This window comes from Sebastes fasciatus, chromosome 9 (assembly GCF_043250625.1).
Source record: "Sebastes fasciatus isolate fSebFas1 chromosome 9, fSebFas1.pri, whole genome shotgun sequence".
NCBI classification, from domain to species: Eukaryota; Metazoa; Chordata; class Actinopteri; order Perciformes; family Sebastidae; genus Sebastes; species Sebastes fasciatus.
In genome coordinates, this window is record NC_133803.1 from 34,623,723 (window position 1) to 34,641,372 (window position 17,650).

The window sequence follows — 17,650 nt, forward strand, 5'->3', positions numbered from 1 at the left end:
TTTTCTTGATGTTGTACTTAACAAATTTACACAAATTTATAATTGAGGATTTTTTTTTTACTACTTTTTTTCTAATGACGGATTTTGCTCATTTCATAAGAATTTCACTTAATGTTGTAATAAAGTATTTTGCAAATTTTCATGATTAAGTACTTATTTTTTTAAGAATTTTACTTAATGCTGTAATAAAGGATTTGACGATTTTTATAATTAAGTAATTTACTTATTTTTTAAGAATCTTACTTAATTTTGTAATTAAGGGATTTTCTTATTACATAAATATTTTACTTAATTTTATTTCAGTAGAATTTGGCTAATTTCTGTAAATAAGGAGTTTACTTAATTTTGCACTTAAAGAATGTGCTTAATTTCTATGAATTTCACTTACTTTTGCATTTAAGGAATTTATTTAATTTTGTACTTTGGGAATTTTCTTGATGTTGTACTTAACAAATTTACACAAATTTATAATTGAGGATTTTACTTTTACTACTTTTTTCTAATGAAGGATTTTGCTAATTTCATGATTAAGTACTTATTTGTTTAAGAATTTTACTTAATGCTGTAATAAAGGATTTGACGATTTTTATAATTAAGTAATTTACTTATTTTTTAAGAATCTTACTTAATTTTGTAATTAAGGGATTTTCTTATTACATAAGTATTTTAGTTTGAAGTATATGTATAAAGAAAAATACAGAAATAAATAAGTGAACGGCTCATACACAGTCATTACAGTAAGTAGGTTTGGGGAAATAAATAAGTGAAATGCAAAAGGAAAATCGTGCAGGAATAAATAAATAAATAATAATGCAAAATAAATAAATAAATGTAAAACTTAATGAAAATAGATCAATGAATAAATAAAAGGAGTAATTAAATAAGGGAATAAATACAAATATAAATAAATATGACAGAATTATCAATTTATGTCACATTTTATCAATTGATTAATGGCTACATTTATTCTTGATATTATTTTTGCTATATTTAGTGGCATATTTATTTATTTTTTATTTTGCCAGGTTCGATCCTCCAGAATGTACACATTAATAATTATAATCCATTGATATATAATACAGGATATACCATGAAATGGGTCGTACTGTATAATGAGTACTTTTACTTCTGATACTTTAAGTACATTTTGGTGATAGAGGTACTTCTTCCACCACTGAACATGGTAACTACCCATCTATCTGTTTAGAGGAGGGATCTGTTTATTTTAGTATTATTTAATTCCAGTCAATAGTGGACCCAAATCCAACCTGTGATTTCTTGTTTTTCTATGTGTATGTATATATATATAATTTATTATTATTATTATTATTTTTTTATTTATTTCCTTGCAAATCTCGCGCTCCCACTCCAGTCCAGCAGGTGGAGGTTATGCACCTTTAAGCTGGTTTGCCAACCGCCAATAAACACCAAAGAAGAAGAAGAAAAAGTGTACTGTCCCTTTAATACTTTCTCTGTAGCGCGTTTTGGACTCTGTCGCTCTCCGTAGTTCCAAGGCCTATGGAAGCAGGATAGGTCCTGGGTCATGTGTCTAGTAAAATGCATGCGCAGTGTAACTGAAGTGCAGACCAAATTCTACTGCGCATGTGCAATACCCCCTCCCCGGAGATATGACACGTTGATGACGCGTGATTAAGCCTCCTTTTCATAGGCCTTGCGTAGTTCCAGGAGGTTGTTGTGTTTTTCTCTGCTGCTGCGCCACTGATTCACATCCCGAGAGATTCAGACCTTAACGGAGAGACTCGGAGTTTAACGGAGAGACTCGGAGTTTAACGGAGAGACTCAGTGTTTAACGGGACTGAGTTCACCGTAGAGATGTCCGGAGGAACCCATCTGGAGAACGCGAACCCGGTGATCTTCCAGCGGTCCGGAGACAGACTGATGACTCCGAGAGACGAAGACGAAGACATCCACGACCCCATCGACCCCCGAGAGATCTTCGATATCCTCTTTATACAACTACCTATACCTATATATACCTATATATACCTATATATATATATACCTACATATACCTACATATACCTACATATACCTATATATACCTATATATACCTATATATACCTACATATACCTATATATATATATACCTACATATACCTACATATACCTACATATACCTATATATACCTATATATACCTATATATACCTACATATACCTATATATACCTATATATACCTATATATATATATATATACCTATATATACCTATATATACCTATATATACCTATATATACCTACATATACCTATATATACCTATATATACCTATATATACCTACATATACCTATATATACCTATATATACCTATATATATATATATATACCTATATATACCTATATATACCTACATATACCTACATATACCTATATATACCTACATATACCTATATATATATATACCTACATATACCTACATATACCTACATATACCTATATATACCTATATATACCTACATATACCTATATATACCTACATATACCTATATATACCTATATATACCTATATATACCTACATATACCTATATATACCTATATATACCTATATATATATATATATACCTATATATACCTATATATACCTATATATACCTATATATACCTACATATACCTATATATACCTATATATACCTATATATACCTACATATACCTATATATACCTATATATACCTATATATATATATATATACCTATATATACCTATATATACCTACATATACCTACATATACCTATATATACCTATATATACCTATATATATATATATATACCTATATATACCTATATATACCTATATATCCTGTTTATATAACTAGATATATATATCTAGTTATATAACTAGTTAGTCTTCCTCTAGTTTAGACTGGTTTATATTCAGTTAGTTAGTCTGCCTCTAGTTTAGACTGGTTTATATTCAGTTAGTTGGTCTTCCTCTAGTTTAGACTGGTTCATATTCAGTTAGTTAGTCTTCCTCTAGTTTAGACTGGTTCATATTCAGTTAGTTGGTCTCCCTCTAGTTTAGACTGGTTTATATTCAGTTAGTTGGTCTTCCTCTACTTTAGACTGGTTTATATTCAGTTGGTCTTCCTCTAGTTTAGACTGGTTTATATTCAGTTAGTTGGTCTCCCTCTAGTTTAGACTGGTTTATATTCAGTTAGTTAGTCTTCCTCTACTTTAGACTGGTTTATATTCAGTTGGTCTTCCTCTAGTTTAGACTGGTTCATATTCAGTTAGTTAGTCTTCCTCTAGTTTAGACTGGTTTATATTCAGTTAGTTGGTCTTCCTCTAGTTTAGACTGGTTTTAAACACAGATGGTGTGTGTGCTTGTTAAACTGTATTTTAACTGATAGTCTGGACACATTTCTTTTCTTTTCTAACATTACCAGCTGTTGCATCATCTCTGAGATGACGTTAACGGTAACGTACAGATAACAGTAACTGGTGCTTCTCTGTTAAAGTTACATGGAATAGTAACGTTACTGTAAATGTGTAAAAGTGGTGTCAGAAGTACTTTTAGACCTTTTTACATCAGTAAAAGTAGCCTTAACGCCGCATTGTAGAAATACTCAAGTAAAAGTACAAAAGTATTAACATCAAAATATACTTAAAGTAACTTTACCCATGCATTATGACCACTTTCAGAATAATGTATTTTAATTATATATATATATATTCAGTTTCCTTCTGGGGATCAATAAAGTCTGACTGATAATAATAGTAATATTAAAATCTATCTGTTGATTATATTTTGAATTATTAATTTGGAACTTCTAAGTAACTAGTTATCAAATAAAGGTAGTGGAGGAAAAAGTACAATACTGGCTTCTTAAATGTAATAGAGCAGAAGTATAAAGTTACATCAAATATAAATCATATTATTTTATAATGTGTTGGAAAAGTAACTAGTAACTAAAGTGATCACATAAATGTAGTGGAGTAGGAAGTACTATATTGGCTTCTAAAATGTAATAGAGCAGAAGTATAAAGTTGCATAAAATGGAAATACTCAATTGTAGTATAAATACCTCAAAATTGTACTTAAGTACAGTACTTGAGTAAATGTATACTGTTATATATAAACTGTTTTATATATATATTCATTCATTGCCTTTATTTCAGACCCAAAGGTCCATATCAGTATAAATCAAATAAACCACAAGGACAACAACACAGAGATATAATCACTGCAGTTCACAGTGAGTAAAACATACAGTATATAGGCATTTGTTCCAATAATATATATGGTGAAAATATAGTTAATGAGTATTGCAGGATATGTATACTGCCAGCACATCTTATTAGCTCACATCTTAAACAATATGTTTGTGTACTTCTTGTAAACATAACTTTTTTTTTACAATGATTACTTGAGTATTGAGAAAATGAATCAATAATTTAGAAAATGGTTTATAATTTAAGTTATTAATATTCGCTGGTCCCAGCTCCTTAAATATGTGGATTTTCTGGTTTTCCCTCTTTCACATCTTTGTGATTTAAAACATCTTTGAGGTTTGAATAGTTTGACGATGTCACTTTGAGCTCTGGGAAGTTGTGATGGGCATTCTTTCACTATTATGTGACATTCGATAGACTGAATGAAGTAATTAAGAAGATGATTAATCAACAATGAACATTATCATTAGTTGCAGCCCTTCGGCAATATCAGACCACAATCAGCGTATGCCCCCACCTCGTATTAGACAACAGAGTTTAGGTCAGCAAGTACCTTTAAAGACAGTCCTTAAGAATACTTAAGCAATGTTTATCATCTTTGTTTTATGCTGACATCCATGATGACTACCTCATGGGATGTTTAATTACAAACAGACTGTATACAGATGTGTAACACATATTCCAACAGCGTTAGGATCAGTTGAAAAAGACATTTACACTAAGATAAGTAACATTTCTTAATTCACGTGTGCCCTTTATTACTTATTTTAGGTTATTTACAGTAAACGCACAATTACATACCTTGTGATATAACAATAGAAACCACTGTAATATTATTAGTGTCTCACATAATACATCATAATAATAATAATAATAATATACTGACTACATCAGAACAGAGGCAGAACTTGTGTTTTAAATTCTTTAACTAAAGTTACATCTGATCAGATCCATCAACGACCCGGAGCATCCTCTGTCTCTGGAGGAACTCAATGTCGTGGAGCAAGTCCGAGTCCAGGTACGCACCTTTAATTTGATTTACTACTGGGTGAATGCAGGAAAAAGCAGGATATGCCATCGATCTGTCTGTTACTGACCTGACTTTACAGAACTTTTACTGCACTTACTAAAGAAATAAACAAGTAACTTTCACACTCTCCAGCCGTCCTCACTGCAGAAACATCCTACGTCCTTAACGAGTTAAAACAATAAGTTAATTGCATTCAGTATGTTGTTAATTAAGTCTCTTTCTATCTGTGTGTGTTTTTCTCAGGTTAATGATGCAGAGAGCATTGTGGGTATTGAGTTCACGCCCACCATCGCCCACTGCAGCATGGCAACACTCATTGGCCTGTCAATCAAAGTGAAGCTGCTGCGCTCGCTGCCAGACCGGTTCAAAGTATGTGTGTGTGTGTGTGTGTGAGTGTGCGTGTGCGAGTGTGTGTGTGTGTGAGTGTGCGTGTGCGAGTGTGTGAGTGTGCGTGCGTGTGCGTGTGTGTGTGTGTGTTGGTACTATGAATGCACATTTAATATCACCTCCTTTGAGTGTTAGTTAATATGAACAACATGTCATACCGTGTGGGATTTCTGTCTAAACGTTGTGTGTTCTTTCTGTTTCTGCTCAGATTGACGTCCACATCACTCCCGGGACTCACGCCTCAGAGGAAGCAGGTAAATATCACACAGAGACGGCAGGCATGATGGGATATTAGACCATATTCCCCACTAGTCAGGGGTCAGCAACCTTTACTATCTAAAGAGCCGTTCTGGGTAAAAAAAATAAATCTGTCTGGAGCTGCAAAACATTTGATCATTGTGATGAAGGTAACACAGTTTATGAGGGCCAAAGAGCAAATGCACTACGGAGTGTTATATAGTATTATAGAATAAAGTCACAACTTTACCAGAAAAGGAGAGGAGCTGAAGAGACACATGTGGCTCCGGAGCTGCAGGTTGCTGACCCCTGGCCACTAGTCATAATACTGTAGTTACTGTTAAATGTGAGGACTTGATTGTATGTTATGTGATTTTTCTTCTATGTTGTGCAGTGAACAAACAGCTGGCAGACAAAGAGAGAGTTGCAGCAGCTCTGGAGAACTCCTCTCTGCTGGAGGTGGTCAACCAGTGCCTGACCCCCCCTAAGGACGTCTGAGCAGCCAATCAGCTTCATCGTCTTCTGCTTTCAGCCACTGATCAGCCAATCGTGTTCGGCTCTGTCTTTGACGACTGAGGTGTGTCTGCCAAGCTCTGTGTCCGGCCGCCCATCACCAATACAGGTGTGAATAGCTGCAACTGGCGAACACTGATGCTGCAAACCCAATTATTGAATGTTTCCTCCTAAAGAGAGCCATACAGACGGCTAGTCATCATGCAGAACAGTCTGCACAAAGCAGTGTTAGTAATTCTACTTCCATCTGTGGATTTTTGTGGTGAAAAAGTTGAGAAACTCTGTCCGTCAGGTCATTCAGTGTATTTCCTGTTTTATATTATTAATCTGTATTCTAACGGATGCAATGAATCATTTTTAGAATAATATTTGGACTCAACATCTGCAGCAACAATCCACACCTGTATGTTGCACACTTGGACACAAAGTGACTTCCAGGCGTGCATGAGTTTAAAATAAATCTTTACTTCTTCTCTGGAAACACAGAAACACAGCACATTAGCATTGCGCGGCTACATTCTGCCGATACGTCTGCTGAATGACGCATACCATAAACATTCACATTGGCTATGAACACACAATAAACATAACATGTCTGCTTCCTGTATAATCTTCAAAACACATTCACACTGACCATGTTCTGTACACTCACAACTCATATCCTAGCAGGCCCCGGTTGGCTACACTATAAATGTCCTCATTAGCAAACGGCTAACACTTTTACACACAACATACTTCTCACAGCTTGCAACACTCCGTTATAAACCTCATGTTTACATTACCGCTGGTCCCTTATTCATACACATTCTTTATACATCTGTGTCGCTACTTTTATACATCTTTTAACTACTTTAGCTCACCTGGAAACACAGAAACACAGCACATTAGCATTGCGCGGCTACATTCTGCCGATACGTCTGCTGAATGACGCTTTCGCGCTCCTGCATCTCACCCAAGGACCCCTTAGCTGCCCGAAGTGCCTGTATGACTTTTACTCTTTATAACCACAGATAATCCTACCAGAATATTAGTTGCTAGTGCACATACACATATCAGATTAAAAATAAAACAATACATAACATATACATGAGAATGAGAATGGGGGGTGTCCAGTGTCCATCACTATATCTAACATTACTGTGGGTCCCACATGTATATAATATTGATGCTTTTGACATCATATTAAAAATGTATAGACCAGAAATTACAAATAAAAGATGAAGATATGTTTGTGTGTTTTTTAAGATGTATTTCTTCAGGGATATAAATAATTTCATCAGACATTGAATTAATGTTCTTCACTTGACCTTATTGAAACAATTCCATGAATGGCGATTAGGGCTGGGCGATATTAAGGAAATCAAATATCATGTTATTTTCAACCAAATACCCTGATATCCAATCCAATCCAGTCCAAATCTATTTATAAAGCACATTTAAAAACAACAAAGGTTGACCAAAGTGCTGTACAATTATACATAAAAACATAAAAAACAACAATAAAACAACTAAGACCAACTTAAAACCAACAGGACAGTAAAATAATAAAAGCTTTAAGACCAATAGGAAAGGAAAAAGGATAAAAATAGTCAACTCTCATGCCGAGCCAAAAGCCATAAAGGAATAAAAGTGTGTTTTGAGGTTTGATTTAAAAGCAGGCAGTGTGGGGGACAGCCCAACATGTGGAGGCAGAGCGCTCCAGAGCTGCAACTGAAAAGGCTCGGTCACCCCTGAGCTTTAACTTTGACCTTGGGGACAGTCAGAAGCAACTGGATCTGAGTGTCCTTGATAAAAGATGTGGTTTTAAGAGGTCTGAGGGATAAGTTGACGATTTATATGTTAATAATTAAATCTTAAAATCAGTCCTAAAAGGCACAGGGAGCCAGTGAAGTGAAGTATCGGGGAGATGTGCTCACGTTTACCAGTTAAAAGACGAGCTGCCGCGTTCTGAACAAGCTGCAGGCGACACAAAGAGGCTTATTGGCGAACACCAACCTAAAGTGAATTACAATAATCAAGACGTGTGGTGATAGAAGCATGCATTACCTTTACGAAATCATAATGCAACAATATTGTTGGGTTGACCATCAGTGCTTTCACAAAATATTTACACAATTAGATTTTTCGATGAATAATCATCAAAAAGTTTACAAGTTCACAAGAAAATTGTTCAAAACAGTCAATATGAATATAATATTTAAACATCTGATTCATCTATGCACAGACTCAGATGTGTTTTTAGGGAAATCCCATTTAATATTAAAGCTGCGAGCAGCGATGAACGGGCCCTCGCACCTTCCCGCACGTCGGGGGTACTGGCGGGACGGAGATTGACGCGGCCCAGAACTCTGATGAGTGCCGGTTTCATCAGATTCTACGACAAACGGTTCATGAGTTATGAGAGGGGGCGTGGCTAACGTCTTGGGGCGGGGCTATGAGTCTATATTGACATGTAAATGTCCTCAGGACTGGACCCTTATCATGCCTGAGGAATCTGGGGCAGATCGGACTATGTACAGTTGAATTACAACAACTTCCTGTTTTATGGCGAATGGCTCAAAATGGCCGCCACGCCACGGTCAGGTCGTTTAGTAAAAACTCTCCATTTGAATAACTTTTCATCCTCAAGGTCTTAAGATGGTCCTCACCAAATTTCAAGTCAATTAAATCTGTAGGAGGAGTTCGTTAAAGTACACGGCCCATAAAACGCTAAAAATGGGCGAAAATTGCACAATAAATTCAAAATGGCTGACTTCCTGTTGAGTTTTGGGCATACCTCCAAGAGGCATATTCGTGTGTCTCCACATGTTACATGTGTCTGCCAAATTTCATACATGTAGGTGAATTTGGAGCGGGGAGCTCAATTTTTCCAACTTTCTAGGGGGCGCTAGCGAGCACCCGAGACCCTTAAAATACTACATGTTTCACCGCGTCTGATAAGTGTGCCAAGTGTAACAACGTTTTGAGCATGTTGAGGTCCTCAAAAAGGCGATTCATTTCAAGAAAAAGAAAAATAATCCCTACAGTTTCAATCGGGCCTTCGCTGGCCCGACGTTGTCGCTGCTCGGCCCTAATAAAGGGCAAACTAATGCAGTTCAAGCAGTAGCTCTCTGCAGAAGGCCCTGCAGAGAGGGCTTCACTCTACTGTATTGTTCAGTGTGTTTGTCTGTCTGAGGCTGTGTAGTGGTGGTGTTGTAAGGGTTGTGAAAAATCAAACATCTCCATCCAAGACTGTTTTAATCATTTAGTCATGAAATTGAAAAATGGAAGTGGTTTAGTGTCCATGTGAATATCGCAAAAGCAAGATTGACTGTCCTGAACTATCCACACAGCAGAACAGCTTTATATAATGTCTGCGTTCCTCCAGCAGGAGGAGCCGTTATCTTGTCCCTGCAGGTTCAGTGTAGGAGGCTGATGATGAGAAGTCTCTGGGTCTTTCCCATTTGTTCTTTTATACGGCTTGACTCCTCTCCTTGACTCCTCTCCTCGACTCCTCTCCTCGACTCCTCTCCTCGCGTCTTAGTACCGCCCACGGGAGATGCGAGCGGAGGAGGCGAGGAAACGACTCGAGGAGAGAGGAAACGAGGAAATATGTTTTTAGAGACATGAGACGTCGTTTCCTCTGAAGCGTCACGTGAAGCGACGACCGTTTCTGATGACAGCAGCAGCTGATCACATCTGGATCAGCTGTCAGTCAGCTTTAACAGCTGTTTGTGTCTGAACTGATCTAATAGTAATAAAGACAGTCAGTTGTTCTCAGTGGCAGAGCAGCAGTGTTTCTCTCTGTAGCCTGTTATCTGTTTAACAAACACCTGCACATGAATAACAGCTGCAGTCTGTATTTCTACTGTGGACTGAGTCCTGCTTAGAGGACCAGGAACCATCTCTACTGAGGACTGAGTCCTGCTTAGAGGACCAGGAACCATCTCTACTGAGGACTGAGTCCTGCTTAGAGGACCAGGAACCATCTCTACTGTGGACTGAGTCCTGCTTAGAGGACCAGGAACCATCTCTACTGTGGACTGAGTCCTGCTTAGAGGACCAGGAACCATCTCTACTGAGGACTGAGTCCTGCTTAGAGGACCAGGAACCATCTCTACTGAGGACTGAGTCCTGCTTAGAGGACCAGGAACCATCTCTACTGAGGACTGAGTCCTGCTTAGAGGACCAGGAACCATCTCTACTGAGGACTGAGTCCTGCTTAGAGGACCAGGAACCATCTCTACTGTGGACTGAGTCCTGCTTAGAGGACCAGGAACCATCTCTACTGTGGACTGAGTCCTGCTTAGAGGACCAGGAACCATCTCTACTGAGGACTGAGTCCTGCTTAGAGGACCAGGAACCATCTCTACTGGATCAATATCTTTATATTATTTATTCATTATGAGCGTCTGTAGTTATTGATGTTCTGACAGTAGAAGTTATGTATTAGGCTGAATGTTTCAGGGAAAATGTAAATGATGTAACTCATATCAAACCCGACGTTCAGGAATTATCAGCCTCATGTGACTGAATGGAAATGACTTAAATGATGTAAAAGGTGTAAAAGACAAACTCTCCTTCTCTGTCTGACTTTAACTGGATCCTTAATAAAAGTTAACGGGAGAAATAACAGATCATCAAAAGAAAACTCTTTCTAATAAATGCAGAAAGTTGTTTGAGGTCTGTTAGTTGTCAGCTCTTATAAACCCCTTTCAGTGTCAGACTCCTTCAGTGACGGTGTGTGAAGGAGAGATACTGCAGGTCCTCCTGCTGCTGGATCACCTACAATTAACACTGGTTATAACTAGATGGTGAATCAGAAGACTACTAAACTATAAAACATTTAATCTCTGATCTGTCTTCACTCCGGTATAAAACTCCAGTGATGTTGATGTATCAGATCAAACCGATCAGCAGCAGCGTCCAATCAGTAACTGATATCCAATAACGGGGCGTGTCGGTCGGTAAATAACAATCGTGGAGGAGACACTGGAGGATACACTGGTGCATCCTCGCTTATGGCTCCTCCAGCAAGCCACCTCGCTCCTCGATCCTCAAGGTGCATTTTATGAATTGGGACGTCCTTCAAGATGGACGGCTGAGATCGATTTCCGGGTCACAGCCGGAGGATCGAGGAGCGAGGAGACGAGGAGGCGAAAAAACGACAAATGAGATGCACCTATTGTGTGATTTTCGTGTTGCCTGATAAACTATCAAAGGACTCTCTCTCCTGACAGAGACTTGGTTATTTTGTGGATCCTCAGAGGACTCCTCAATTCTCCCTTTACATATTCAAACAGCTCTATTGATGGGCATGGTATGAGCAAAAAAATGTGTTCTCAAAGACTGGAAGACACCAACTCCACCGTGCTTCAGAAACTGGTTGCATGAATTGGTGTCAGTTATCCACATGGAGAAATTGCGAGCCAATAATTTAAAAAGTCAACATAAATGGGAAGAATCTTGGGGCCCCTTTCTGCAATATTTGGACTCAGTTCGACAGCATTTCTATTCGTATATTGATTGTTTGGTTTTTGTTGTTGAATACTCCCATTATGGACGGCTTGCATTTAACTATCACATGGATGATACTGTGACGGCCCCTCTGTGTTTGGATCTTGTACTGTGTTTGCTTTCTCTCATCAGGGCTGCAGACCTGATGAGGCTAATCAGCAGCATGAGACACACCTGGGCCAGGTGTGCTACCTGCTTAAAGCCAGAGCCTGCAGCAATCTGGGTCCGGCAGACCTCCTCATGCACATTTCACCTTTGTTAAATGGTTTTGGTTCTTTGTCTTTGTTTTACAGCAAACATCCATACAGCACAATTTCACACATCCCCTCCCTACACTACTGACTCTACAGACTCCTCCCAGACATTCTTTTGACTTTTTACAGTTTTAGGTTAATAAATCTCTTTATTTATTCAGTATACCTGCGTGTCTCCCGTTTTGGTCACAGCTCTAGAGCCGGGCTGTGACACCTTCCAGACGTCTGCTAAACGCTAACATCTATAAACGATTCTTTTCTCACACACTATGAACATTGTTTTAACGTTTGTATAATGCTAACCAGAGCAATGAACTAGAAAGGCCCGAATATTGGCAGTTTTATGAAAATTGATGTTGAATCAAAGTGACTTTAATAATGAAATAGCATACGAAACGTTGGTCTGTTTCATTGCTGCTTTGGTGCTCGGCCCTCGGGTATCTTCAGACCGAGTACCTTTGGACTACGGGAACAAAACCGTGAGCTGCCGGGTCTAGCATGCTCTCTTTCTCCTTCTAAACACATAGACATGTAAACTGAGAGAGATTTACTCAGTGATGCGGCCTACATACAATTCTCTCCAATATTAGCTAATAGTTAGTTTAGATCAGTAAATGTCTCAGTTCATGTGGCCGGCCACCCACGTTTTCTTTTTCTAAAAGGTTTGCATACAGAGCCGGTCCTGACCTGAGATGTAAACCACCACCATGCCACACAGTCACACCTGACACCCCAGTGCTCCTATTAAAGTGTAACTTCACCCACTGCATCATTTTAAAACAGAATAATACTACAGATATAAATTTGGTAAATGAATGTGGGTCTGCAAAAAGAAAGAATCATGCAGAAATAAATATATAAATACACAAATAAATACATACAATTTAATAATGAATAAATAAATTAATAAATGTATTTAAAATAAAAATAATAAAGCAGACAGACGGTCTACCTGGACGTCATGGATCACCTGCTGCTGCTGTGGAGCTCAGGTAGGACTCTGCTTTAAACGTCATGTGTTATTATTCACACCTTTATATTGATCTTTAAATCAGAGAACCACCTGATCACACACACCAACATCAAGTTTTTATTCACAGCTTCAGACCCACTGAAACATTAAAATATCCTCCTGCACCATGTCGTATCTCAGCATCATTTTACAGCTAAGAGTTTTAGGGACGCTCCAACAGGAATCGACAGCTCTGAAGAGACTTTTGGACTGTTGGACGGACTAAACAAGACATTTAAAGACGTCACCTTAGACTCTGACAGACTGTGCTGCACATGTTTCACTGTTTCCTGATGTTTCCATTCCATGAATAACAGAACGGACAGATTCATCAACTATTGGTATAACGGTTAGTTGCAGCTGTAGTTCAGTCTGCTCTTAAGGACTCTCTGCTGAGGTCGACTCATTTACCTGGAAATGATAAGATCACTCTGACAGCATTAATCTGACAGCAGCATCTCAGTCTGCCCTGGTTGTCACGGTAACAGAAACCACAGTGCTAAAATTAGTAATCTGTCAACAGCTTCTTATCAACACATCAGTTCCTCAGACACGCAGCTCAGAGGAGGATAAATATCATGTGTAAAACTAAAGAAGAGTAAATGATGAGTGAAGCTGCAGCTCTTCCAGTGAGGACAGCACACACAGAGCAGAGAGACGGTCTACCTGGACATCATGGATCACCTGTTGGTGCTGCTGCTGCTGTGGAGCTCAGGTAGTACTCTGCTTTACACATCATGTGATATTATTCACACGTTTATATTGATCATTAAATCAAAGAACCACCTGATCACACACACACCCTCATATTATACTATACTAGCAGTACAACCTCATACTATACTAGCAGTACAACCTCATACTATACTAGTAGTACAACCTCATACTATACTAGCAGTACAACCTCATACTATACTAGTAGTACAACCTTATACTATACTAGTAGTACAAGCTCATACTATACTAGCAGTACAACCTCATACTATACTAGTAGTACAACCTCATACTATACTAGCAGTACAACCTCATACTATACTAGTAGTACAACCTCATACTATACTAGTAGTACAAGCTCATACTATACTAGCAGTACAACCTCATACTATACTAGTAGTACAAGCTCATACTATACTAGCAGTACAACCTCATACTATACTAGTAGTACAACCTCATACTATACTAGTAGTACAAGCTCATACTATACTAGTAGTACAAGCTCATACTATACTAGCAGTACAACCTCATACTATACTAGCAGTACAACCTCATACTATACTAGTAGTACAACCTCATACTACACTAGTAGTACAACCTCATACTATACTAGTAGTACAACCTCATACTATACTAGCAGTACAACCTCATACTATACTAGCAGTACAACCTCATACTATACTAGCAGTACAACCTCATACTATACTAGTAGTACAACCTCATACTATACTAGTAGTACAAGCTCATACTATACTAGTAGTACAAGCTCATACTATACTAGTAGTACAACCTCATACTATACTAGCAGTACAACCTCATACTATACTAGCAGTACAACCTCATACTATACTAGTAGTACAACCTCATACTATACTAGCAGTACAACCTCATACTATACTAGCAGTACAACCTCATACTATACTAGTAGTACAACCTCATACTATACTAGTAGTACAAGCTCATACTATACTAGTAGTACAAGCTCATACTATACTAGTAGTACAACCTCATACTATACTAGCAGTACAACCTCATACTATACTAGCAGTACAACCTCATACTATACTAGTAGTACAACCTCATACTATACTAGTAGTACAAGCTCATACTATACTAGTAATACAACCTCATACTATACTAGCAGTACAACCTCATACTATACTAGCAGTACAACCTCATACTATACTAGTAGTACAACCTCATACTATACTAGTAGTACAAGCTCATACTATACTAGCAGTACAACCTCATACTATACTAGCAGTACAACCTCATACTATACTAGCAGTACAACCTCATACTATACTAGTAGTACAAGCTCATACTATACTAGCAGTACGTACTAGTAAGATGTGATTTCCAATAATAAATATATTCATACATTTGCATAAAGCAGTATATTTGTCCAATCCCATGTTGGTAAGAGTATTAAATACTTAACAAATCTCCCTTTAAGGTTCATTTTGAACGGATAAAAAATGTGTGATTAGTTTGTGATTAATCATGATTAAATATTTTAATTGCTTGACAGCCCTAATTTAAAGGAATAAAAGGATTTGTGTGGCCCTACGCAGCTGCATATTCAGCGTATCGGGCGGGCCGACACTGATCACCCCCACACACATCACATCACATCACATCACATCACATCACATCTCATCACATCACATCACATCACATCACCTACACACTCAAAGGAAGAAAAGACTAAAAGGGAACATGGATGCTGTAAAATCGTACAAATCCGTTCAAAATGAACCTTAAAGGGAGATTTGTTAAGTATTTAATCCTCTTATCAACATGGGAGTGGACAAATATGCTGCTTTATGCAAATGTATGAATATATTTATTATTGTAAATTAATTAACAACACAAAACAATGACAGATATTGTCCAGAATATTGTCCTAATTTTCAAAATGAAGTAGAAATGTATAAAGAAAAGAATACAGCAATATATAAACTTGGGGAGATAAATAAGGAAGAAAATGCAAAGGGAAAATAAATAAATACAATTTAATAATTTATAAATGAATTTATTAATTTAAAATAATAGAAAATAAATGCAAAACTAAATAGATCAAATTAAATGTCAATAAAATGAATACATAAATACTAGGGCTGTCAATCAATTAAAATAGTTAATCATGATTAATCACACATTTTTCTATCCGTTCTAAATTAACCTTAAAGGGAGATTTGTCAGTATTTAATCCTCTTATCAACATGGGAGTGGACAAATATGCTGCTTTATGCAAAAGTATGTATATATTTATTATTGTAAATCAATTAACAACACAAAACAATGACAGACATTGTCCAGCATATTTTCCTAATTTTCATAATGAAGTAGAAATGTATAAAGAAAAGAATACAGAAATAAATAAGTCAAGGGACAAGGGCCCCCTTTGAAAACGGACATGCCTTTTCCTTATGTGTTCTAGTCTCATATGATACCTGTATCTTCACTCCAGCTTTAAAACTGAGCCGCTACAACCTTAAAATCACAAGTTGTGTTAATGCATTAAAGAAATGAATGGCACTAAAACATATTTGCTTTAACACATTAACTTTGACAGCCCTGGTTATAATCTTTAATATTTTCACCAAATCAAACCAAGTGTTTGATTCTACCTTTAGTCAGTTGTTATTGCTGTAGTCAGTGGAGCCGTATGTGTACTCAGTAATGATCTCTCTGGGCGGTGTGCTTCATGGTTAGTGACTGAGTCCGCCATAGATTCAGACTCATGACACATTGAGAGGAAACGATGCAGCACGTTATCAGTGATGCTGTTTGTAAGCTGCTCTGATTGATATCAGCCTCACTGTCTCCTGTTCACTCTCCTACAGCCGGATCTGAGCTGCATAGACTTACTGCTAATGCTAACACAACAATTCCTGCTGCTGCTGCTTCACATTAAAACACCTCAACTGGACAAACACAGTGGACTTTTATTGTGAAGCAGCCACAGGAAACCCAACGTATTCATCACTGAGGACAAAAAAAAGGAGAGACCATAGACATATATATGTATATATATATATATATATATATATATATACATAGACATGTATACATATATAGACATGTATACTCAGACATGTATATAATAGACATATACATATATATATAGAGACATATATACATAGACATACGTACATAGACGGGGTCCTAAAAATCAAGGAAAGGGCTCTAAATTCCCCAGCATTCACTACAACAGTGCAACATTTATGCTGCAGAATGCTCGCTCAATTAATGATAAAGCACTACTCATCCATGATATCATCACTGACAGGAAAATCGACTTTCTCTGCCTAACAGAGACTTTGCAAAATCAGCAGGATTTCATGGCACTTAATCAAGCCACTCCCCCTGGATATGTCTACATACAGAAGCCTCGCTCCATGGGTCGTGGCGGCGGGCTGGCTGTTATACATCCAGCTGACAGCTTCAAAAGACTTCTCTGAATTTTCTGCGCTCTCAGCGCAACCCTTCATCTGTCCACCAGATGGCAGGCTCTTTGGGTATTGCCATTGAACGGGGTTGTCCTTAATCACTCGGGTATTGCCATCGGACGATGCCCAAAATATGTCCTTAACTGGTTAAAGGTCAAGAAAGGTCAACGTGTCCACTGGCAATACATTAATATTGACATTTTCAGTGTTTATATTTCCAAAACCATTGATTTGTTCCTTCCCTGGAGGCGGAGCTTCCCGTGTGCCAAGTTTGAAGTAAATCAGAGAAATTTGATAAAATGGCTCAAAACACTCTGAGAGACAGAAATCCAATTCCAAGTCGCTACGATTGGCC

The 17,650-nt window shown here is 37.5% G+C and overlaps 2 protein-coding genes across 3 annotated transcripts in view; both read left to right on the forward strand.

Annotated features, from left to right (window-relative positions):
- The first annotated feature begins 1,656 nt into the window (after positions 1-1,656).
- Positions 1,657-17,650, forward strand: part of LOC141774620 (cytosolic iron-sulfur assembly component 2B-like) — a 33,293-nt gene continuing 17,299 nt past the window's right edge. The window contains exon 1 of one of the 2 annotated variants that reach the window (XM_074647413.1): positions 1,657-1,765. The gene's annotated coding sequence lies outside the window, so the exon portion shown is untranslated. Of the gene's footprint in view, positions 1,821-17,650 lie in introns of both variants that reach the window. The other variant, XM_074647412.1, reaches the window with a different exon arrangement.
- Positions 1,819-6,371, forward strand: LOC141774619 (cytosolic iron-sulfur assembly component 2B-like). Its single transcript, XM_074647411.1, has 5 exons — positions 1,819-1,960; positions 5,136-5,215; positions 5,471-5,596; positions 5,823-5,868; positions 6,246-6,371. Exons 1-5 carry the CDS (start codon positions 1,834-1,836, stop codon positions 6,347-6,349), a joined length of 483 nt encoding a protein of 160 aa, XP_074503512.1. The 5' UTR covers positions 1,819-1,833; the 3' UTR covers positions 6,350-6,371.

Bases quoted from the DNA above. Each gene is read 5' to 3' on its own strand.
- LOC141774619 (XM_074647411.1), top strand. From the start codon at position 1,834: ATGTCCGGAGGAACCCATCTGGAGAACGCGAACCCGGTGATCTTCCAG. The intron at 5,216-5,470 runs GTACGCACCTTT...TGTTTTTCTCAG, and splicing joins TGGAGCAAGTCCGAGTCCAG to GTTAATGATGCAGAGAGCAT. The intron at 5,597-5,822 runs GTATGTGTGTGT...GTTTCTGCTCAG, and splicing joins CGCTGCCAGACCGGTTCAAA to ATTGACGTCCACATCACTCC.